This window comes from Apis laboriosa, unplaced genomic scaffold (genome assembly GCF_014066325.1).
Source record: "Apis laboriosa isolate Shangri-la unplaced genomic scaffold, ASM1406632v1 scaffold2_cov157, whole genome shotgun sequence".
In the NCBI taxonomy this organism is placed as follows: Eukaryota; Metazoa; Arthropoda; class Insecta; order Hymenoptera; family Apidae; genus Apis; species Apis laboriosa.
The window spans coordinates 1,349-27,042 of NW_025222729.1; the positions used below are offsets into that span (position 1 = coordinate 1,349).

The 25,694-nt window shown below is 27.8% G+C and overlaps 2 protein-coding genes across 2 annotated transcripts; one reads left to right on the plus strand and one right to left on the minus strand.

The window, feature by feature from the left end:
* Positions 1-267: 267 nt before the first annotated feature.
* LOC122714403 (gonadotropin-releasing hormone receptor) lies at positions 268-11,699 on the minus strand. The gene is made up of 7 exons (XM_043935711.1): positions 11,638-11,699; positions 10,381-10,787; positions 9,005-9,659; positions 1,724-1,907; positions 1,337-1,539; positions 697-815; positions 268-622 (listed from the first exon to the last, which is right to left on the minus strand). The coding sequence occupies exons 3-7, from the start codon at positions 9,605-9,607 to the stop codon at positions 526-528; spliced, it is 1,206 nt and encodes a 401-aa protein (XP_043791646.1). The 5' UTR covers positions 9,608-9,659; positions 10,381-10,787; positions 11,638-11,699; the 3' UTR covers positions 268-525.
* Positions 4,384-5,592, plus strand: LOC122714405. Its single transcript, XM_043935712.1, has one exon. The coding sequence runs from the start codon at positions 5,050-5,052 to the stop codon at positions 5,590-5,592; it is 543 nt and encodes a 180-aa protein (XP_043791647.1). The 5' UTR covers positions 4,384-5,049.
* Positions 11,700-25,694: the final 13,995 nt, after the last annotated feature.

Below are 25,694 nucleotides of genomic sequence, written 5' to 3' on the forward strand. Positions count from 1 at the left end.
ATCATGTTTATTAAATATTTGATTTCTGATGCTATGTATATTTTATTATTTTATCTTTCATCATTATAATTTTTTTAATCATTTCATATATAAATATATTTTAAATATTGGAAAAGATTGTATGCAGTATAAATATTATTTTGAAAAACATTAAATTCAAAAATTTTTTTTGGAAAAAATATAATTTTATTTGTATTCTTAATTAATTTTTTATTAATGTATAATTTTATTTTTGTACATTTATATAATATTACAAGATTATTTTACTTTATATTACCTTATTTTATTGACATATTTTTACAAAAACATATCTTACAAAATATAATAATCATTATATTAATTATGAAAGATAAACTACTTTACATATGTAGAGTTATATAATTCAACTTTGAATAACAAAATTTCTTCATCTTATAACTACTACTAAGCAAGTATACATATTTACATCAATCTATTAAAGTTTTTTTTAAAAATATCAATAACTTATTCAATTTACACAATAAAGATCGAGACATGGATACGATTTCAATAATTTTTTGGTAAAATTGGTGTACGCGTTTCTCGTGAATCTCGTCTATAGCTACTGGTTGGAGTAAATCTGCGTTGTGTCGTAGATATTTCCCTGAAAGTTGCAAGATGGAATAAGCAATCATTATACAGAAAAATTATATATTTTTTTTTACCATATTAATATACCTATGCATGAAATTCCGACGCTTTCTCGGCCACAAATGAAACGCCCCATATATCAAAGGATTTACCAAACTGTTGCTCATACCAAAGAAGAAGATAATGTTTTGTAATTCATCGCTAAACTGAAAATGTCGAAGATCTTTATTAATTCCTCAAAGTAAACTATATATATATTATAACGGTCTTAATACATCCAATGCAAATAAACGATATTTTTATATTTTCAAAAAATATGAAAATGTTTCTTATACTTGCTAAAATTTATTATCATATTATATATAGATATCTTCTTCGTTTTTTCTACAATGCATTCAATTTATTAAATTTTAATTTTAAATATCTTAAATATAATATCTATATCTTTAATAAAAAAAAAGCGAAGAAATCAAAAGGACGTCTTAAAATTTTCCAAATTGGAAAATGGATCCAAAATGGAAATCTCTCATTTTTTTCTCAAAGAAGTACAAAAATGAAATATTTATGATGATTGATGAAAATATATGAGAAGAGTGTTCATTATTTCAGTAAGAAGAGATAAGAGAAGAGAATTTTTTCAGGGGATGAGTAAGAAAAAAAAAATTTATCCAGAAAGGGAGAAAGAGAAAAAGAAGGAAAAATTATTCATTATGATAAAAATACTCACATGTTTGTCGGGAGAAGAGAACATAAATATGATCATCATTGTGTAATACGGTGTCCACCAAAATATAAAGGCAGTTACTATAACGATGCTGATCCTCAATGATTTAGCTTTTGCTCGATACATTAATTTTCTTCGATTTACATCTCCGTTTACGTGGCATATATCGTTATTGGCCAATTTCACTTTGAACATTCTTTCGCTCCCTGAAAAATTATTTTTCTCGTAACATGGCTCGAACAAATAATATGTACAAGGAAAATGATTGGAGATAGATCTATTAACGAAACGAAATTGAAAGAAAAAAAAAAAAAAAAGAAAAGAAAAAAATGTACTGTATATACAATCTTTCCTAATCTTTTCAAAATTTATATCTCTTACGATACTCACGAGATATTGTAATTATGGTGAAAACGTAGGTGGCGATGAGGATGCCAAGAGGTAGAAGAAACATGGAAAACAAACCGAACGATACGTAAAGCTGTTCCTGCCAAGGCTCTGTGTAAAATCCATAGGTCACGCATTGCTCGAATTTTTCGACGAACGGCCCTTGGGCAACGTGGAATATGATAATCTGAAAATATCAAATTGGAAAATGTCGTGTACGTATATTTCGCATATACGTGTTCGGATTCAATGCAATTTTATTCTGAAATGAATTAATAATAACTTTGCAATTGATCGATTGAATTGTATTTTATAAATCTATACGATATCTATACATCTCTTGAGAAATATTATTCACGTTTCTACGTGTAGATATATATATATAAAAAGAAGGAAATCATCGTCAATTATATAACGATTAATTATAGACAATTTACAATTTTAAACTCCTCGTTTTTTTTAAGAATTTTTTTTTGAGTCCGCTCGTCTCGATTTGCATTTTTGCGTTGGACTTTTTCAATCGGTCAAATGAAGAGATTACGCGAGAAGTTAGCATATCGAGTTTAATATAACAAGATAGAAAAATCTAAATTAAATTATTTTGGAGAAATTTTAAAATTCAAAATCGATTATAACAAAGATTAAAGAACTAATTATTTTAAAAGGGATTTAAAAAAGATATTTAAAAAACTAGTTAGTCTATTTTACGTATAAATACGATTGTTTTATTTCAATCATTTCATGCTCGTTTGTGAATTTTTCTCTCTGAATCCCAAGAGTATTTTTATTTGTAATTATTTTCGTATATACATCCACAATGCAACGATCTTGTGTTATCGATCGTAACATCGACTCTCGACGTGTGAATTTGGGGATAGGTTATCTCTCAAATTATTACGAAAAATGGAGTCGCGATTTAAAAAAAAAAAAAAAAGATCATACTCGAAACATCTACGTTCAATTGTAAACGTCGATGCTCGTTCCACCCATCGGTTAACAGAAATGTGACGTAAGAAAATTTTTGGTCGCCGTTTTAAAATTTAAAAATTTCCAAAGTATTTAAAATTTCCAAAGGGAGAGGGAAATCAACGAATCATGGATTGAAAGTTGTAGCCCGATGAAGTATAAAAATTTCTCGTCAAAATTCACGGGAACAGGTAGCGCCAAGACTATCTGTCAATTAATTACCATCTCTTAAGGTACTATCGGTTATTATTATACATATATATATATACATATATGTATAGATATACAGTCAGTTGTAGAAATATTCATAGATCTTATTTCGATTTCAATTAATAAATTGTGTTAATAATCAATATCAACGATAATTCTGTTTTACACGAAATTTTGTGAATATGGGTTATATGTGATCGTAATGGGTTATATAGCAACTTGTTTCTTTGATTCTAGAAGATAAAATTATCTCTTAAAGTTTCAATATTATTTTCAAGTTTTATAAATAAATAGTTTAGAATACATGGAGCAAAATAATTTAAAATAAATTAATTAAATATTGCTCTGTTATATTTGTTATAAAAAGTATTTCTAGTTGAAATTCGTGAATAGAAAATATGAGAAAATGGTAAAAATTTGAGGATTGATTTCTGTCTCAAGGAGACAGAAATGTTAGTTATGTTTTATAAATATAAAAATTTTCATTAAAATCTGATTTTTTAAAATACGTAAATTACTTTTCCTTGTGACCAATTGTTTCGATGTATTTAAATATTTTTCAAAGATTTTATTGATTTTATTGATAAAAAGTCAAGATATTCTTTCTTTTTTTAATTTTACATTATTATATTCAAGATTATGATATACTGAAATATTTCATTAATTCATATTAATAACATTCGGTTACAATTTTAATAAAAAATTATAAAAATAATCGAAACTATTTCAATTAATATAATAATAAGACACAAATAACTATCCTAGATTGATTGTTAAATACATTTTACTAAAAACGCTGATTTTCTTTTTACTTTTCAATTTATCAAACATTTCAAGAATTATTTAACAACGCAATAAGAAGTATGCGAAGTGTAGAATAGCGCATGTATATATTTGAATAATAATTTATTAATTTATTATGAATATTCACAATGTCAAGTTCATATTTTATTTAAAAGAGAACTTAGAAATGATCGGGTTAGAGGATATCCGCTCGTTGCTTTATTATTTAATTCTATCTTTGCTGTATCGCGTAAAAATTTCCGATAATTAATTGTTCAAAAACAGGTTAATAATAAAAATAAACTATTTTTGAACCAGTTTAATCTAACTTGAAAATAAATTAATATTTTTGAATTTTACTCGTTAAATATTATCAAAATAGACACGAAAACTGTCAACAATTTTCGATATTTTAAAACAAAATTTCATTATCAATAATAAATATAATATAATAATAATATTAATAAATTCAAATTACCAATTATCGTATTAATGATTTTGAATATTTTAAATAGAAAAATAAATTATAAAAATATCACAAACTTTGAAATCCATTTTAAAATAAAAAATGATTTAACAAATTGTTTAAACGAAATTAATTTTTCTACGTGTTTTCTTCAACTGTTAGAATAAATCTCATCAACAGTATGAATATATCATGAATATATTTATGATAATTAAATAGTTACGTTTAAAAAAAGTATGATGCACTAATGTTAACCATTTATATCATTTTGTCGAAGTGAATATATCATTTAACGAGTGAAAATGAATGTTGTTTCAGATATTTTGAAAAATGGCGCGAAAAATTTTTTACAGATACATCTTATGAATACAAAGATTTCTAATTTGATCGATGTTCTTTTGCAGTTTAGAAGAAGGATGCAATCATGGTGAGTGATTCGTCTAAAATTCTCGGGCTAGTCATCAAGGCCATTAAAAATCTTCGCGAATTAAAAGGATCGACTTCGAAAGAAATCTTGCATTATATCTCGTCTGTCTACGATATATTACCAAATGTAGCGCGTCGTCAGGTTAGCAACTTTTTCTTGAATAATAGAATCTTCATCATGAAAATATATCAAAAGATAAATTTTTACATTCTCATTTGATTAGAACACAATTATTTGCACAACAAGTTGCTATAAATATATTATTATAATCTACAAATTATTAGAAAAAAATAGTCAAAAGTCATGTACATCTAAACTTACCCAAACACTACTAGAAGTAATAAATTTTCCAAATAAAATTATCAAAATGATACATTATTTCTATCCGATCAAAATTTGATACAAAAATGAATTTTGCCTTTCTTCAACCCTTCCATTTTCGAAATTCTAACCAATATTTATTAAACACGTTTCTCCATGTTCACTTATCCCCCTGTTTTGTATCCCCAAAATTCAATCCTCGAATCCAAACAGATGCAAACGGCTTTGAAACGCGGGGTGGCGTACGGCATCTTGAAGAAGAATGGCGGCCATTACATTTTACCGACGAACGGGGATATAAAGTGTCAAGAGATCGCGGAGCAAGAGGTGAATCTATTGGACGCTTGCCGCAGAAGCAGGATGCAGCGGAAGATGGGGTGCAAATGCAAGAAAAAAGGGCGCAGACGTGGGAGGAAGAGGAGATTCTGCAGATGCAAGCCTAGAAGACGCGTGAGGCGTAGGCGGGCGGCTCGAGGCGGCTGCCGAACTCGTAGGAGGCGGAGGCGGTCTCGTAGCCGAAGAAGAAGGAGAAGGAAATGCCCATGCGGTGGTACGGGCCGCAGTGGCAATTTGGATCGGCTGAAAAGGGCCCCCGCCTCCGAACCGTTCGATAAATTCTGCCCGCGGAAATCGTTGGAAGGTTACGATTCCGCGGTCAGCGAGAAGAGTTCGTTGTCCAGTGTCTCTTCGATGGAGTAGAAATGCACATGATTCCTCATGGTGTGTATATGTCATTGGGTAAGGTAAAAGATCTGAGAGGCAGAGTATTAAGTGTCTTGTTATTTTTTTTTTTTTTTACTATGGAACTGTGTGAATGTTTGTGCATTTATTTATATCGAAATGTAAGAAATTGTTATATTTGTTAATCATGTTAATAATCATGTATGTATGGTCTTTCTTCATTTATCAAGAGATTAGGAATTAAGTGAGAGTTGATTTACAAAATTGTATCAATATTTTTGAGATTAGTTTGAAATATGGGGATTTTATTATTTGAATTCAGTATGTTTTTAATATAGGGAATGTAGGGAATGTTATTGTAAAAGAGTTGGTTTTGATCTTAAATAGGGATTACTGAAATGTCGCGGCCAATTTCTTTTTGTTTTAAGCACAAGATGAAATAGGGTTGAACAGCTTGTACCATAACAAAGCAAAGCTTGAGGCAGCAATTTATTCGAGAAGCTTTTCTTGAGGGGGCGTATTCCTATGTTTTGTAAAGTAGCAAATTGATATGATGGTAAACAGCTCGGGGAGGAAATGGAAAATGGTTTGAGATAAAATCAGATTTATTAAAAAAATCTTCGGAAAAAGATTGAATGAAATTTTTTTTACTACAGTAATAATTAATATTTGTTTAAAAAAATTAAAAGTAGGAGAAAAAATAGTCAATTAGCTTGATAAGATAATTACCTAATTATTTTTGAGTCTTAAGATAAAATTTATATAAGATAAGATTTATATCTTCTTAATTTATATGGTTTTTTTTTCAGTGATGCAAGAAAGTACAAAATCATCTTAAAGCAACTTATAAATCGTCGTACATAAATTAATATAGAAGATTCAAGTACCAACATGTTGGTTGTATAATGTATCTTCCTAAGATTGATTCATTTTTATTGACATTTTATATACTCTACTACGTAATTTATATAATTTTCTCGTCTATCCAGTTTTTCTATGACAATTTTTTATTCTCCTTTTTCTGTACAAGTTACATCGTTTTATTATGAGACACATGTTAATACCATGTTATGTCTTATTTGATAATAATTTTGTAACAGTGGAGAGTGAAAATATATAGAATTTTATTATTAAACTTGTATAAAATTTTTTTGATGCGCTATTTTTCTTTTTTTGAAAAACAACATATCTATTTCTTCTTCTTTTTTTTAAATTTATATTTGCACAGTTTTTAAGTTCAACAAAAAAAAAAAAAGAAAGAAGGAGTCATAAAATTTTTAATTAATATTAGCTTTTAGCTTTAAATTTGCAAACTGACGTTTAAATTTCTACATTTCACCCTTTCTTTTTTAATCAGGCCATTCCATTTTTTAATGGACAACGTAACATCGTTACATCTCAGTTTTTTACTTTACCACGAATTTACATATAAATTAGTACTTTTCTCTGACCAGACATCCGGAACTGTTTTGCGCGCCACCACGCAGAATTTTGGTTTTGTCGTGAAAACCGCATGTGATGTTCCGCGGTTTGGGTCAGTTTCCAATTTCGATATGCTATTATTTTCCAGTGTTTTATAATTCATTTGCTCGTGCTCGTGACAAGTTCTTCATTTTAAGCTTAATTAAAGACATGACATTGTCTGTGACAATGATGAATTAAAATATTTAAAAGTTAAATTTATAATCGTCCATTAATTGATATTAAGAACAACAAATTTTTATCTAGGCATTTTTCTAATCTATTAATATTAATGGGGGGTTTAATACAAGATAATAAAATAAATCTTACAGAAATAAATGTTCAAGTTATCTTTTATGGAAAATTCATAAAAGATTCATAATCTATAACTTGCAATTTTAAAAAAAGAAAAAAAAAACTCTAGAATTTTAAAGTATAATATGTAATTTTAAAATTGTAAATGAAACTACTTATAATTCGTTGACTCAATTTATTAATATTGTTTGGCAAATTATTATTCAAAAGAATTTTTTTTTCAAATGAAAATTATTTTCAATTTCACGCACGTAATGGCTGCTGTTTTCCGTAAAATGCGATTAAAAAAATTGAGAGAAATAGAAGTTGTAAAGAAAGAGAGAAAGAGAGAGAGAAAGAGAAAAATAAGCGATTTCTTTACTTTCTTCTTTCGCACATTTGTTGAAAAGTTTTATCGGCAACCGAATGTCAGCTGCTGTAAATTACTTTTTAATTGCGAATCAGCCACTTGATCGGTTTCACTGATCGAACTTTTAACTCGTTTGGAGCGGACAAATTTCGTCGAAAAGTTTGCTCGATTTCGTATCGCGCAGCGATTGATGAATTAGAAATTTAGGAACGACAGGATACTCTATCAACTTTTGTTCGCTCTAAAACAGTGATAGAATTTCGAATAAGAATATTATTCGAAAACACGTAATGAAATTTAAATTATAAAAAATAAAATTATTAAGGGTATTGGAAAATGTTAGAAATACGTTGTAATAATTAATATATTACTTTTTGTTCGAAAAATTAGGAATAAAAAAATTTATATACTTTTTTAATGTCTTGAATATTTATATTGCGTTGCTTTTTCAGCTTGTTATGATTTATGCGACATAATACTAATTATCTCATTATATCTCAACTGGTATTATTTATGTAAATTGGTTCGATAGTTCATTAAATGAAATATATATATTTTCATAGATGTTTTATATCATTTTTAATCTAAAATACGCAATTGTCAAATTATTTCAACCACGAAACTCGATCCTCTTAATGATAATTACGTATCACATAACACAATGTTCATTATTAAATCATATTGTGAATTTGAACGAATAATGAATATCGAAAGCAATTCAAAACGATCACCATTCGTCATTTAAAACGAAACATTTTGATTATACATTAATTTTAAGTAATATAAAAAAAATAAATAAAAAATAAGAATATTGAACAAATGCAGTTAATTAATTTATATTATGTTATGTATACATCCTATATTAATCTTTTTAGATAATTAAATAAGTTCAATAATTTGTTAACTCGTTTCTCTTTCCTGATTAAAAATTCCCTATTAATCTAAGGAATTCTAACTATATTCCTTATTTACCCTTGATAATTTTCAGAGACTGAAGTTTCTACAATCGTTTTAAGAGTTGAAACGTGTAATCCAACTTGTAGATGTACCTTATCAATCAATTATACTACAATTAAATTTAAATTTCTTCATTTAGGCGAGTTTCCTAACTGAATAATTATAATTATTATTATTTAATTGATCAAAAGTGAATGTTCAATGATCAAACGGATAGATGGAAATAAAGTAATTTATCCCTTTTAATTTAGTTCCTTACAATTGTTCCTATTTTTAATTATTTTATTTTCCATTTTGAATCCTTAACTTTCACTTTTGCAAATTATAAAATATTGCAACGTTGCTTACCTGAGGCAGTGACAATACAAAGGATAGTATCCACACAACGATGATGAACTTCAAACATCTGTCAGCGGTGTTCATCCCTTTCATAGGATATCTTATGGCAAAGAACCTGTCCACACCTATCAGTACCAGCACGAACGTGCTCAGATACAAGCTGAACACCTGCAAGAATTTGAACAATTTGCACGCAACGTTTCCCCATATCCATTCCACGGTGTAATTCCACATCGCTTCCCCGCCTATGCAGAACACGGATACGAAGAGATCAGCTACAGCTAGATGCAGGATCAACGTGTAAATCGCCGACCAGGAGTGGTGTCTTCGTCGACACCTGACGATCGAGTATATGGTGGCCAGGTTGGCCAATAAGCTGGTGACCGCTATGATGGTCAACATGAGAGATTTAAAGAAAGTGTTGCTGTTTGAGTATGGCGCGTGTTCCAAACACGTTATGTTCTTTAAATTGTAGGAATGAAAGGGATGGCTCAACTCGCTCATGTTCCATAATCTCGAGTCAAGGGTTAGATCACGAGAGTGGTTGAAGAAGTTGGTCAGATTATCGCAAGCTGGTAACATATACGTGGTATAATTGTTTGGTATCGTCATTTTTGATGATTTTTCGTTCTATCCCTCCTCGTATTGTTATTCTTCATTGTATCTGCGAACAATGAGATTCGATGAATGATTTTTTCACGCTAAAAGATATTATTATTATGTTGGGGGGTATTTTCCAATTTGGTTTATATAATGGATAATTTAAAAAAAATGTAAGCAGTATTTGATAAAAATTTGTATACACATTTTTGAATAATCTGTCATCAAGAATTAACGTCGATGTAATTGAAAATCCGGTGAATCGGAAATTAATTAATATCGAATAATCGATACTATTGCGATAGCAAATATTCATGAATGGGATATACGTGGACGATCTTCGAATTTTGTTGAAATTGATCGGGCAATGATCGAGTCAGATGTAAAAACGAAGATGGATTTAAATTTTACATGATTTAATTAAATTTTATTGGAAAAATAAAGAGATATTAAAAAAATTTTAATATTTCTAATTTCTGTATGGAAAGATACAAATTTTTCTAATATCGAGATCACAATGAAAAAAATATATCGTAAACTTCAGAGAAAAATATCTTTTAATTTTAAACGCACGTAATCTCGAAACGCCAATGTTCAACATTTAAAAACACGATGCGTTATAATTCTGAAATCGTGAAAAATAATTTATTCTAGCGTACGTATTCATGAATCTTATAAATTTTTTGTTCCTTCATTTCTGGTCAGTCGTAAAATATTTCCATAAAAAAGAAAAGAAAAAAAAAGGAAAAAAAGGGGGGAAAAAAAATTCGCCAACATGGACTTACCTTCGATTCTCTTTGTTTTCAAAAAAAAAAAAAAAAAAAAAAATGGTGGATTTTTCACGTTTCCACGTTTCAGCAAAAAAAATTGCAGGATGAGCAGAGAGTGGACTCGCATTAAATTGGCAAGATTCAGTTGGGAAATGTTATAATAAAGTCTCGTTGCTATTTCACTAGTTTTTTGCATTCGTTGAACATGCGTATCACTTCATTCCTCCATTTGTTCAAGGACTGTCTCTATTCCACTGTCTCAAACGCATTTTCATTTTATTTATTAAGCGTATTCCTCGACTCTTTGATTTACATCGAATAATTTTATCTTTGACATTGACTTGTAATTAGAGTATTTCTTGTTTCTTCCAATCCCTTTATACTTCTATTAAGAAGCAAACGTCGTAGTTAAAATCTGTGAACTGAATTATTTATATCAAAAATATGTAAGTATGGATATAATTGTACAGAATATTTAGATTAGAAATTTAGAAATAAAGAAAAAAAAATAGGATTTCTTAATTTTCATTTTTTCTAAAGTTTTGAAAGATGTGATATTGGATAAATATTTTTATCATATTAATTTAACTATATATACATGTATAATTGAGTATACATCAATATTCAAATAAACACTATAGAAAGAATTGAATAAGAAATTAAATCTAACTAGATAAAATTTCCTCGTTTTATCTTTTCTTTTATTCTCTTCAACATAGTTACAAGGATTATTATTATGATTGAAATGTAATTTAGATCTTCTGTTACGATTAATGATAAATAATAATAAGAATTTAATAAATGATTAATAAATAAATATTTTAACTTTCGTCTTTAATATAGTTTGGTTTAAAATTTTGTAATGTGTAACAATTTTTTATTTCTTATGTTTTGTTTTGAGAATAATTGAACGAAAGGAAATACGTATAATTAATTAAGATTAATTTTTAAAAGAGTTAACGCAATATCCTTCATTTTAAAATGCAAAGAAAAGAGAAATAAATAACAGGAAACATATGTAAATTATACGTTTATCATTTATATCATTATCGATTGAAATTATGCGAGGTCGATTGTTTGTTTCATAAATTATCTCATTAAACATAGTAAAATAATTTTTCGTTGAACGATGTCAATTATGATTCCGTTATAAAAAAATTATTTTATTTAATCATACTTTCAACGAATCATTTAATTTTGTGTAAATATTTTTTTCTATCGCATATTAATTCTTATTCATAATCTGTAGAAGCATATTATTATTTATTATACCTTTCATATCTTATTTATCAATATTTATAATATATTGATATATAATATTAATTGGACACAATGGAAATTATTCAATGATCATGCCTGTATTCTCTTTCTCTTTCTCTCTCTTGATTTAGATTCCATAGAAACTAAAATTAAAGAATATTTCATTATTAGGAGTATACTAATTGTTTGTAAAAGCATGTTATGCCATTAAAAGCATATTATATTGTCAATCAGAATTTATATCAATTCTAATCTCGATTTCTTGTGTATCTATAATTCATATTAACTTTGTATAAACTTACTATCCATTTTCTTCGATGTAGAAAGTTTTTGATTCATTATATTCATTTCTTCTCTTCTTTCTATTAATTTCAGTCTCATTTATTCAAACGTTTAATTATTGTTTGATTGATCTTGAAAAGAATAGAATTTTTATGTTCCATTTTGATATTCTCGATTTTAATTGTATTTCCATATTTATGAATAAATATCATATAATTTTAAAGGAAATAGTCTAGTAAGAGTGTTATTAGTGGAACGAAAAGAAGAAATCAAGAGGAGTGAATAAGATCTTCTTAATGAAAGTCTTGTTATTATATATAATCACTATTATTTATCACCACACTGCACTGTCACAACGCGATGATTGGCATATTTTTTCACAAGAATCTATTAAGTAAGAATCTTTTTATCTTTTAAAAACAAATATATTTTTTATTGAAACACTCAATAATAAGACATTAGTTAAAATATTTTACATTTTAATCGTTAAAATGTCTTTTCATTTTAAATATAATAAAGTTTTCAGTAAAAAACAAATTTGTTTCAATTATTTTTTACTTCATCAATCTTGTAGTCGCGTAATATAAAAAAAATTTATTCCTGACTTATTTAAAATTGTTAAAATTCTGTAAAGAAAATATTACGTTTCTCCTATGTTATTGTAATAATTATACTTCACAATCGCATTGAAACTACACGATTCATTTAAGAATTTATTCATTTTCTATCTCATCTTTTTTTTGTCCTTCACTTTTTCACTTGGTCACGCGTTTAATTAACATAGAAAAGAAGTTTACATCGTAGTTATTTGAAACAGTCATTGCAATGATAAAAACTATACGTTTGTTTATATTATGATTTTAATCCTTCCACAAATTTTTTCCTTTTTAGAATAATCATTGTACATTGTGCATTGTCAGTATTATCAATGCGTTATATTGTAAAAATTAAAAATTTTTCTTAAATTATTCTCGCACATATAATTGTTATAAAAATTTATGAGATATTATTATCGATCGAAAATCAACAATTTTTTAAAATAAAAAAATTTTCAAATTATTCTCACACTCGATCATTATTATAAATATTTATGAGATATTGGTTATCGTTAAATACCGATTAATTTTTTAAGTTATTTGCGGATTATTCGTTTTGAAAATCAGCGATGTTCTGATTCCATGATACTAGACCGCCAAGCGGATATCGACTAACGATGGAAGACGCTTGCCTTCCATTTTTCCGTCTCTTTCTTTCGATTCTATCCACCTTATTCTCTTGTTTGTTTTGCATTTTATGATGCAAAACGATTTAAATGTGAATACATAAGTAATGCATTATTCAATCCCATTTTTCCATTCCAGGAATTCATTATTTTGTTTACAACAAAATGATATAATTTAAATACGATAACTATTAATTGCATCATATTTCTCATTATTTTGTTCTGATATTATTATTATTTTCATTGCTATATATATAAAATGACAATGAAAAAATAATCGTAACGAATTAAATATATTATTTGACAGAATGAGATATAATAATAAAATATGAATGTTTAATATAAATTATTAAATAGGTTAAATTACTCAATCAGAGTATGAAATGAAATAATTCATAGTTACTCGTCTGTAAGATATTCACTATTTTCACGTGGAATATACGATTATTAATCCTTTTTTTTCAAAAGAACGTTTACGTATACTCCATCTGTTTTTAATACTTATTTTTGATACTTTTTTAATTCCTATATAATAATTTCCTTTATTATAATTTTTTATTTTTCAATTTTTCTTCCTTTTTCTAAAATTCTTTAAACTAATACCTTCCCAAATTACAAATTATACGTTAAAACTTCACCAAGTTAACTAACAACTTACCACCGATCCCCATTGTCCCAAGCGTTGTAAAAGTTCGAAAGAACAAAACGCTCTCTACACTTCTCTTCCTTCTTTATCAATTTGTCGGAGCAGACTCCATCAATCGGATCTGCTCCAACTTCTCCTCCTCATCCACATCTCTTTTTCACCTCCTAGCCATGGGAATCGGTATTTCATCCCTTCTATGCAACTTTTCTATGGAATCCTCTCGATCACTGGAAACAGAAAGAAGATAAGAAAAAAGAAAAAAGAAGAAAGAGGAAAGATGAAAATTAAGCTTTATTCGAGTTATCCGATTTGAAATCTACCAGCTATTCATTTACATACATGAAATATTTTACAAGATGTAACAATTGTGATCTTAGAAATATATGGAAAAATATTTTAAATAAATTTTGTTTTTAAATAGATTGAAATTATAGATTAAAATATTTTAAATAATTAAAATTAAAATTATCGCAAAATTTCTGAAATGTGGAATGCTACGATAAAACAAATATGAAGAAAATACAAAGAAAAGAAATTTAATTGTACAATTACAAAGTAGAACAGACTGAAAAGACAGAATGATAATGGAAAAGAATTTGACAGAAGTTCCGGAAAAAATATTCGTTATAAATTCACAAAGAAATTATTTTTTAAAATATTTCGTATTCAATATTTTGAATGAATTTTCGTTTTCATATTCACGAATAATTGCTTTTATCTGTGTTAGCATTGAAGTTATTAACTATGTTCAATCACAGTTTTGTTTTTACACTGCTTTTTCTTAAAAAATTATTATGTATTTTTATCAGAAATAATACTATACTAAAACAATTCAAATTTTTCTTTCAGATTGTTTCTTCTTCTTGTTTTCTAATTTTCCAACTAATTTTCCAATCAAATACATATTTTTTCTAATACATTCTCAGATTTAACAATTTGTATAATCCAAATACTTTTTAAATCTAGAAAATCATTTTTTATGATTGTGTGACGTGAATATTTATAATATATTTCGCGTGCACATATTGAGTTTTACTTCTATCTGTAAGAAAATGGTGAGAATGGTACATCAGAGAATGGGATGAACACGTACCTTTGTTCCATGAATGCATCGGATGTTGGGAAATGAGAAAAGAAACGATCAACTCGAGACAAAATCAATGATGTTGCTATTTGGTGAATTCATGGTTTAAACATCGATTGAGGCTCAATATGAACGAAAGCATAAAAGAAGTATTTCGTGTTGCCAAGGAAACACGAGGATGAGGGTGAAGAAAAACTTTTGCTCGAAGAAAATAAGACCTTTTTCACACCTCAATACAAGTCATACAACAGAACTTTGGTATTCAGAGAAAATTGAAGAAAGTGTCATGTGTCAAGTCATGTAGAAATTACTTGAAGAAATTCGTACTTAAACTGAGTTAAATTAAATTAATATTTTAGAAAAGAATGAAGAAGAATGTTAGATTGACTTTGGAAATTATTTATGTTACTTAAAATAATGTAAAATTATAATATAGTCCTATTTTATAATGGACTTATTATGATTTTCAATTCTCTAATTGTTTTAAGACTTTCAAAATTCTTGAATAATAATGAAAATGAAAAAAAGTTAAGAAACTAATCATTTGTAAATTTTTAATGTTTTTTATCTCGACATTGTCTTTATGCAAATGAAACTATAATTATCTGAAAAAAATTTATTGCTTATTGACAGACTGTGATCTCTCTATGTTCTTTTTATATCTGTTCATATAAGATAATAAGAAATATAAATAAAGTCACGAATGATTAGTTTGTTTCTTAACTTTTGTCAATAAATGTACATGCTTATATACATAATTTATAGATAAAATGATTTATTCATATAGAATCAATATTTTTTTTCCTTCTTCTTATTATTTTTCTGATACGAGAATCATGTAACAATTAAATATAACATCATTCATATTTTAAGTTTGTTTAAAAATAAGAGAGACAAGCACAATTCTTAAAATAATCTCTAAAATGTGATACATGAATGAATCTAAGAATCACTTTGTGTATGTACATATCTATAATAATATTTTATTCATTGTTACTCATGAAATTTTAATTAATTTAATTATTAATCTTATTATAATTAGTGTATCAAATTCTCAAATATTCTTATACATACATATATATCTATACACTCGAATGTAAATTTTTCACCCACGAATTTTAAACTCGTTGCATTTGTATGACGGATATCGATTCTATATAGATACCTATTTTATATAAAGTATTTATATATTCATGGAATATACTTTTTGATAGTTGGTTTTTGATCAAAGTAAATGCAAAACTTGTTCTATACAAAAAAATGTCGGTCGAGGCTAATTTATAAATTATAACTTATTTATAAGTTATGAGTTAGGCGAAGTTTTATCTTACACTGCTGTCTTACTCATAAGAAGAAGCAGTTGCTTTAAAGAAAAGGGGGGGAAAGGGGAAGAAGAGAAGGAAGAAGAAGAAAAAGCGAAGTTCGTTGTTGCTTGATGAGTTTCCCGCCTGATTGGACCGGATCTTCAAAAAGACGATGTTGAAACGCGCGGAAGACGGAAGCCAAAACGATTTATTTGAACTTATCAAAATGTTAAACATGCTTTTTTCCTGTTTTTTCTTCGTAGTTGCCTGGATATGCTGGATTTATCATTTCTGATTTAATCCTCGATGAACAAATCTGGAACAAATATTTTAGAATTTTCTATTATTATTGAAACACATATTTTTTGCAATTTGAATATTATACAACAATATTATATAAGATTAATCGTTTCAAGATTTTATAAATTATCATGATGATAAGATACAGGCAAATGGAATTTATTTAAATTTGTTATTTTTCGAAGATAATAGAATCAAAATGTTTAGTATCTATAGTAAGAATATGTAATAAATATAATAAATTATAACAAGTATTTTTCGTGCTCTAGATACAATCTATGATATTTATCACATTTCTCAAGATATCATTGAATTCACATTGTTTTTATGAGAAAATATTATGAAAAAATATATATTCTTGCAATTTATGATTTATACATTTTATATATATAAAAAATTGAAAGTATGTGACATTTATTATTTATGTTGTTTATGTAAAATATGCAAAATATATGTAATATATTAATGATGTTAAGAATAGGTATTCCTAAAGCACTTTAGGAATTCCTTATTTATTAATTAAACTTTTTTCATCTACCTTTATCCGAGTTCTTCAATAGTTGTCATCGATAAAGTATTGGAAGTGTGAAAAGTACGACTTCGTTATAGGATTGAAGGCGCTTTGTAATTTTCTTGGTGGAGACGCTATAAGAAATTGAACTGAATGGATCATTTAACTTTGTTTCTTCCATTATTCATCTTGTCTGGGAACTCACAATATACTAAATGCTTTGCTCTAAATGTTGCTTCCTCTTCGGAGAATTTTCATTGAATATCACGGAAGCAAATAAACTTTCTCAAGATTCAACTTTCTCAAGTTGTTTCAACTTTATTTAGGCATTTAGACTAATACCATAACACGAGAAGAAGAAAAAACGAAGAAATAATTGTTGTTGCTCATATTTATAATTTTTTTTTATTAAACTATCCATTAATGAATTATTTTTCAGATAGAAATTAAATACATTATGAAATTTTGATCATTCTAATTCCTCTTGAAAATTATTCCAATTAAGTTTATTCTAATTATATTTATTAAAAAATAAGTTGTATTCGGGTAAAAATTTACAATAACATCAAAATCTTTTTTTTGGAAGTGAAACAAATGACAGATGATATTTGATCGATTCGTATGGAAAAGATTTGCGTGTGAATTCGCAAGAGATGTTGGATCACACGAGAAGATTGTAAACCAAATCCAGGTGTTCTTTTATTCACATAGTGGCATGGCTTGTACAGCTAAATCTTCATATATCGTGTGTTTGGTATTGCAAAGCTCGAAGGGACTTTTATTTCATCGATAACAGAGGTGGCTTCCCTGATAAAATATTTTTCCTCCCTCTATCTCTTGTAAAATACTTGGTGAAAATATTCTACGATATTGGTCTTGTTTGAGGAAAGATTACGTTAGCCACATTGATGAGCATTTACTTTATTCATTTGTTCGAGATTTTCATAGGTGTCTGATAATGGAAGCGAATAAAAATATTCAATTTGCGATATTTCTTTTAAAATGGCTGAATAATCTATAATCTTCTTTTCTAACGTAGTAAATTTATTTTCCATATAAACGATAGTATTTAATATTTTATTTTTTGAAAGTCAATCAAGTTCTGGTGAATTTAAAAAAGAATATTAAAAGTTTATCGTAAATAATAAAAATAATTTACAATGTTTAATATGTATGACTACGGTGAATCTTTAATATTTTTTTTCACGTTGGAATACGTACCATTTCTATTCATTTCTTGATATTTTTTCAATAAAATTTTTGTATTTTTATAATACAATTAATTGCACACTATTTCAATGTGTATCATTTATCATTTACCATTAAACAATATTAAAAAAACGAATAGATTATTTTTTATTTTTCGGTTGAATATTAAGGTAGAGTAGAAAGTCATGTCTCTGTCGTTGGATAATAAAGTAAATTGCATTTTATGTTACTGATATGTTACTTTTTTTAATTACACGAAATATATTTTCTGTTAAATATGATTATATGTTATAATTATTTCGCATACACCAATTTTCAATAAAAAGAGATAGATAAAATATTTATCCAGAATTAATTCATTTTTCCGGGAAAGAATATTTTCCAGGAAATGAAGAAACTTAAAAAAACTTTCCAAAGAAATCGTACCGATTATGCAGTGCAATTGGTATAAACATATTTACCGTAACTGCAGTATCAATAATTAGCTGTTGACGAAGTTCTTCGGTTAATGAGGCTGTATTTCGTGATTTAAAGTTCATTAACAATTATGGTATAACGGGTCATGATACAACTAGTTCGCTTCCGTTCTCTGCTTCAACTCGACAGACAGAAGTTTTCTCAAACATGGAAGTTCCGTTTTTCTTCTAATTTCACTGCGAAAAGAATTTAATAATTTTTATATAATCGATATTTTTATCACACATAAATGTTAATTTTGGAAAGTATAACATTTCAAGTCATTATGAAAATATTTCGACATTTACAATTACTTACAATTATTTTCCTATTGGAAATTTGAATATAGTTTAATTAAAACTAAATTCATTTGTGAAAAAAAAGTTTAATTATATTTGAAAAATACAAGCTTCTTCTAATTTTTTCTCCAATATAAGTATAATATATCTTTCTATGTATAATATATAATATTTCACATATAAAGTGACTTTTCATTAAAACAGCTTTTTCAAAGTTTCGCGAACAGAAAGTGTTTGAATTCGTGTCCAACGCAATTTCATGGTTGGGCGATCAAGCTCCTCCATTACTTTTTATTATTATTTTCTTTGTAACTGTATCACAGAGTAGCGAAAAGCAAGAAACGAGTATATGGGAACTTATTTACGAAAATTTATAACGCAAACAGAGCCCGGGGAGAAAACGCGCTCTAAACACAACAAAAGCATTTCCATTTTCCATGATCTAATATTAAATTTGAATTTCGAACTTAGCAGAATATCACGTATACAACGACTGCGATGAACTTTAACGATATACACCGAAAGAGAAGTTCCAAGGTAAGGGGTTAACGTTCACAAGAACTTGACGTAAACTCTATTCAACGTATCACTGGATATCATTCCGTGATGCTTAAAGTATAAAGTGTATAACCAAAATATTGAAGTGATTTCAAATTCCAAAACTTTATATATGGGAATTAAAAGATTTTATTTTTATTTTTATTATTTATCGTAGAATTTTTTTTCAAGAGTCATTACTAATATCTCTAACTTCATTATTTTTTATTATAACGTTTCATTATTTACCAACGAATGAATTTAAGTTAATTGATGAAAATACAAAATTTTTTTCATAATTTGAAAGACAAAATTTTAAATAATTACCTTTATCCATGTAGAAGAGTTTTTATCAGAAAGTCTATTAGAATCTGTTAAATCTAAAAAATCTAGAAGTATTTAGAAAAATTTAATAATCGTTTTTTTCTGCCATGATTTTGCATAATTCATTTTGAATGATGAATAAATTCGATTTATTCATTCTACATGAATAATAGTTAATTATTTTATTCATTGTGTGCGGGTAAAAGTATAATTCGATATAATTTTGTCCAATAAATATTCAATACATTCAGTTCGACGCATGTTCTTTGGACTTGTTTATTCGAGCTTTGTCAGTGACACGTGCCCAATGCGACGCAATTATTTTTTTTTTATGATTGGCTGATGTTTTTTTTATTAATAACTTGTTAACAAAATCGAAACGAAAGTTTTTACAAAGGATAAAGTTATTTGAAATTACTTCAACAATTTTTAATTAAGCTTTGTTCTTTTATTGTTTCTTTGCTTTCTCCATATAATCTTGATCGATTAATACAAGATTTATTTTGAAAATCAATTTAGAAATATACTTTTAATTTTCTTTGTTGTTAAAAGAAATTATCAATTCCTAGTTTTATTAAATTTTAAAGAAAAATAATTATAATAATTGCAGCTTAGTTTTCAAAGGAAAAAATTTATAATGAAAAGATTTTTATTCGTTCAAACGTTAATTTCTGTATAAAAAAGTAATTATATTTATGGATAGAAAGTAAAAGAAAAAAAAAATCTTGAAGCGACATTTTGGAAACAATATTTACATCGCTATGATGTTTCTTTTTTAATTTTATTGGCATAATATTAACATAAAAAATAAGCTGACATTTTTTCAGCGAAAATATACACTTCATCAAAAACATTACTTACATTAGCACATTAACACAAATCTAATTAATTCATAGCAATTTTACTTCACCTTTTATTTATATAATCTAAAAACATAATCTTATCTAAAAAGTTTGAGCACTTCAAAACTTACATTCTTCAAAAAAAAAAAAAAATAAAGAATTATGATTATTTTCTCATAAAACAACCAAACTAACATTCGTTACCCAATGTAAATCGAAAGTCCATCTGCTTACTTATACTCTTGCTACGTGACCATTAATAGATTCCGCATCCAGGATAAGGATCGTGAAGCTTAGAATAGGGAGGACAATGGATCAAAGAAAGTTTCGGTAGCATTGGTCATGCCTTCAGAATGCTCGCTATGTTCGATACGACTTCGTCCAATTTAACTTCGTCTTCGTGCTCGAGTATTTCGGGTGAACGTTCCGTTTGTTTCGTCCAATCGCCAAGTCGTGAATCGAGCATCTTGCTGTTTGACCGGTGATCGCGCTGCAGTCCGGAAATTAGATCGTTTCTCGAGGCGATGCTGTATTGCACGTCTTGTTTCGTCCATAAACGTCACTGACAATATTATAGGATGCCAATTTTGATCTTTTTAAATCTTCTTCCATAAACGATGACATTTCGAACGGATTACAACTGGAATTGATCAGCGAGGTTATTCTTTTTCTCTACTAGATTGTATTTCATTCTATACTTGTATTTCGTGTTGAAATATCGTAGAATGATATTGGTACGTATATTATTTGAAAAGAAGAAGTTAGGAAATATTTGTATAATATTTACACTAAATTAAGAAGTACTGTTGATTAAAAAATTTGGAAATATTCTTATATTCTATTTTCATCGTTGATTAATTTATAATGAACGATATGCAAAATATCATATTATTAAGTTTACTTTAAGAGATCAACGGAAATACAATATATTCAATATATTCAACAATATATTCAACAAGAATATTCAATAAGATGCTTTTCTTTTTTCATTTGATAAAAATAGTTTTGGCACATTTTTAAAGTAATTGTTAATTATGTATAATTAGAACTTATTATATTTTATATTCGTAAAATCATTATTTTATGAAATATTTTTTATCATTTTCTGAAATTATATTAATTAATTAAATTATTATAGCTTGTAGAATTATGCAAAGTATCTAGATGAATTGAGACAAAAAGTGTGGGATAAAAGCTATTGCCAACTCTTTTTAGTACACTCAAATTCGTCCTAACTTTTATAATTTTGGATAATTCGTGCCAACTCGTTGCAACTTTTGTCACTCGTCATAACTCATAATGAGTTAACTTATATGAAAGTATTATAGATAATTTTTTAATTTCTCGAGCTTTTATTTAAAATGATATTTTTTTTTATAAATATATGCATTGAAAAATATATTGTTTTAAGTTTATAAAATAGAGTTATATGATTTAAAAAATATATTATATTATTATGTATTATTATAATTTATAACGAAAGTTTGCAAAAATTTTGAATAATATTTTGAATTATCCTATTTTCCCTATCTTTTCAAGTTTAAAATTACGAAACGATGATTTTGCAATTTTTTATGACGCAGATTTCTCTTCTCATCTAAACATATTAAAGCTTAAAGCTTCAAGATCAATATGATTATAATTTCGAAAGCATTATTAATAAAATTATTTATCTTTGATAGTTTTTTTGATCGTTTCATATCAAACCAATTGTCATATTCTTCCTTCTAATTTAGATCATTTCTTTAGAAATTTTTATCTCTGTTTATAATAATCTAATATCTTCTTTAATTTCGCATTACTTCCTGCAATAACGAAAAAATTGTCCTACGTTTCGATTGTTTAAATTAGAGATATAGAAGCATTTCGTGCTCTCTGAAAAAAATTTTAATTTATAGCGAAGCAATGATTGGATATCCAGCGAACGCAAATCTTTCACAGCCAATTTTCATTTTACTTTTTTTTCTCCTCGTAATTCAACACCTCTCGCGCCCTCTCCTCGGCTGATTTTCGAAACAGCCAGGGAGCCCCCGTGCAACGTAACACGAAGCGGTAAATAATGATCGCGACACGACAGCTCGGCTTCCTCGTTATTATTTACGGCCTAGCAGTCTCCCCATATATCGAGGGTAATTAATAATCAGACAATAAACGAACTGCAATAGTCACCTCGGATAGAAAAGTAGCTGTCTTTCTCTCTCTCTCTCTATCTCTTTCAATATTCTTCTTTTCTTGTCGCTGGTGCTGCCATTAACCATTAGTTTTATTTCTCTCTCTCTCTCTCGTTCCTTCTTGTTTTTACTATTCTTTTACTTTTTCAATAGATTCATTGAGTTCCGAGCACAATTTGTCTCTTCTTACATTTATTTATAGTTATCTTTTTAATTTTTTTCTATTTTCAATGTTTCGATGTTTTGATGATTATTTATTTAGCTTTTTGGAAATTTTTCTATGTTCTGTTTGTGTTATATTTTATCTGTTGTGTTATATTCTATTTTGTTTTTGCATTTATATACGTTGTTATTTGAAATAATAATGTTATATAAAGTTCGCAGAGAAGAGATATTGAATGGGCATTTAAATATCCACGTAAGGATGATTGCGTTTTTCTCTCCTTTCCTGAGAAATTCCTGAGTAATTCCATTTGGAGGAAATCTCGTGTATCGTTCTTTGTGGACGAAACCATCCCTCAGAAGACCCGTATGGTTGGAATAAAATGGTATTTTCCGACATATGATAAAAGACCTTTGCGATGCTGGTAATTTAAAAGAAACAGTCGTGAAAAAGTAATTTCTGAATAAATTTGTACATCATTTTACATTTTGATGAGATCTTTCTTAATTTTCCAATTGCGATGCAAAAATAACAGGAAATAATTGAAAATGAAATTAATGGATCTCAACGATTCTAAATAAAATAAAATACATCACAAAAGATAATTTAAATAATAAAATTATTAATTTAAAAAATTAATAATCATTTTTATGTTAAATATCGTAATATTATAATAATTATGTTAAATAAAAAGTTTTATAAATCAAAAGATATAAATCATCATAAACGAATAATCTGATAATCTGATAATGACCAATTTCTCATCTAATTGATATACCTTGATATATCTTTTTATAAACATCCATCTATTCTTTTGTCACACACTCTCTACGATATTATATACGCATGGAGTCATCCGTTTATTTGTGCCATGGCATACACGAGCATACTGGAAATATTGCGTCGAATATCGGGTCGCCGTTTATCACTTACTATTCCACTTCGAGCTTGTAAATCCTTTCCTTTCCTTTTTTTTCTTTCTTTCTTTTTTTTTTTTTTTTTGTTTCTACATACCTTGTCTTCGAGCACGAAAGGTTCAAATTGATCGCTTGTCCATGCGTATTTGCGCGCAATCGATTAACGAGTCCCTGTACCGAATCGATACGCCGTGTTTCGTTCCCTTTCGTCGGATAACTTTATTTGGGAAGCGGCGTGTCGAGCTCAATGCGATCTCTCTATTTCTTTTTATTTCGAGGATACGTGACGCGCATCCTGTATCACGGTGCGCGAAACACGAGTTAAGGGAACTTAGAAATAACGCAATATTTCATACGCACTGCACGTACCAAACTCTCTGTGTTCCCTTTCCTCCATCCGTGTTTTCCATTCTTGCGCGCATGTACGTCTCTGAACACGGGATAATGCGATCACTTCCGGGTTTGTATAAAGATTGTATCGTGGGTATTAATGGATTAATGGATTAATGGATTCAGTGATTCTTGTGAATGTAATGAGACTCGAGAGATTAAAATTCCTGATATTTTTGAATATGGGGATGGTTTTGTGGATCAACACATGTAATACAGTGTCTCGACGAGGTGAAAAAGTCAATAAAGATATTGAATTTCTTCTTTTTTTTTTCGGAATTAGATTAGCACAAGAGTTAATCTTTTTGAATGAATTAATTTTTTTAAATGGTTCACATCATTCCCTACAAGGAATTATATTAAATCATTCTTTTGATAGTATAACAGAATTAAAAAGATATAAAAAATAAATAAAATAGAAAAATTTTACTTACACTTTTTCCAGGATTATAGTCAAGATAATAAATATAAAGAATCAAAAACCTCGTATAAAAAGATATTTCCAAAAAATTATAGTATATTACCATTACTTTACTTCACTTACTCGAGTCCATTTAATAAATACAACACATTCACAATTTTTCCCTCGCATTAGCAACGCAATTTTACTCGTAATCACGTCACATTGTAGCGGATCTTCTGGGGATGAAAAGTCATGAATGAAATCGTGGCAATTTATAACGCCTACCCTGCTATCTTGCCCCGTCCAGCCCGCGCCACGGATATATAACGTCCACCATTTTACGGGAGGGTCACATTCAAGTGTGGGACGAAACTTTTCGCATATTTGCCTCGCGTACACAGAGACAGTTTTCTAACAGACGCCAGGGACGATCCTCTTTAACCGGAAACGGGGACAAATTGTTCCAGTCCTTCTCCGTTTCCCGGGTTTTCTTGCAGCATCGTTTACAATGGAGGGGGTTACGATCGGGTTACGGGTCGACTGTGACGAGATGATAAAGACGGTGGATTCGGTTTTTTTTTTCCACTCGCATTCCAGGTCACGGTTGAAAAGCTAATCCGGTGGTGATTTTTCGATAGAATTCGTTCGCGATTAATGGAAAACGTGATTCCCTACCTCTTACCTTCGTATGTGGTTTCGTTTAATTTTAAAGCTTGGATCGAATGAAATCGTGAAATCGGTTTTTACAAACTGTTTTTATCGGGATAATTGGATAATGGATATCGATTTGAATTTTCTCTTACGTTATTCGAGCGTAAATTCTTAAGGCAAAAAAGTAGATTCGGTATTTAAGAGATATGGAAAAATATTTTTAATGTCATATATTAAAGCTTAAAATAATTTTAGGTATCATGGCTATCTATCCCTAACTTACTTGAAATCTTATCTATCTTTTCATATCTTTACATAAAAGTAAGTTCAGAAAATTTTTAACAGATTATTACAATCA

Excerpts from the sequence above, each read along its gene's own strand:
- LOC122714405 (XM_043935712.1), top strand. The coding sequence starts at position 5,050 with ATGTTCACTTATCCCCCTGTTTTGTATCCCCAAAATTCAATCCTCGAA.
- LOC122714403 (XM_043935711.1), bottom strand. The coding sequence starts at position 9,607 with ATGACGATACCAAACAATTATACCACGTATATGTTACCAGCTTGCGAT. Across the intron at positions 816-1,336 it reads TCTCTTCTCCCGACAAACAT|TTTAGCGATGAATTACAAAA; the intron begins GTGAGTATTTTT and ends CGACATTTTCAG. Across the intron at positions 623-696 it reads CGTCGGAATTTCATGCATAG|GGAAATATCTACGACACAAC; the intron begins GTATATTAATAT and ends TGCAACTTTCAG.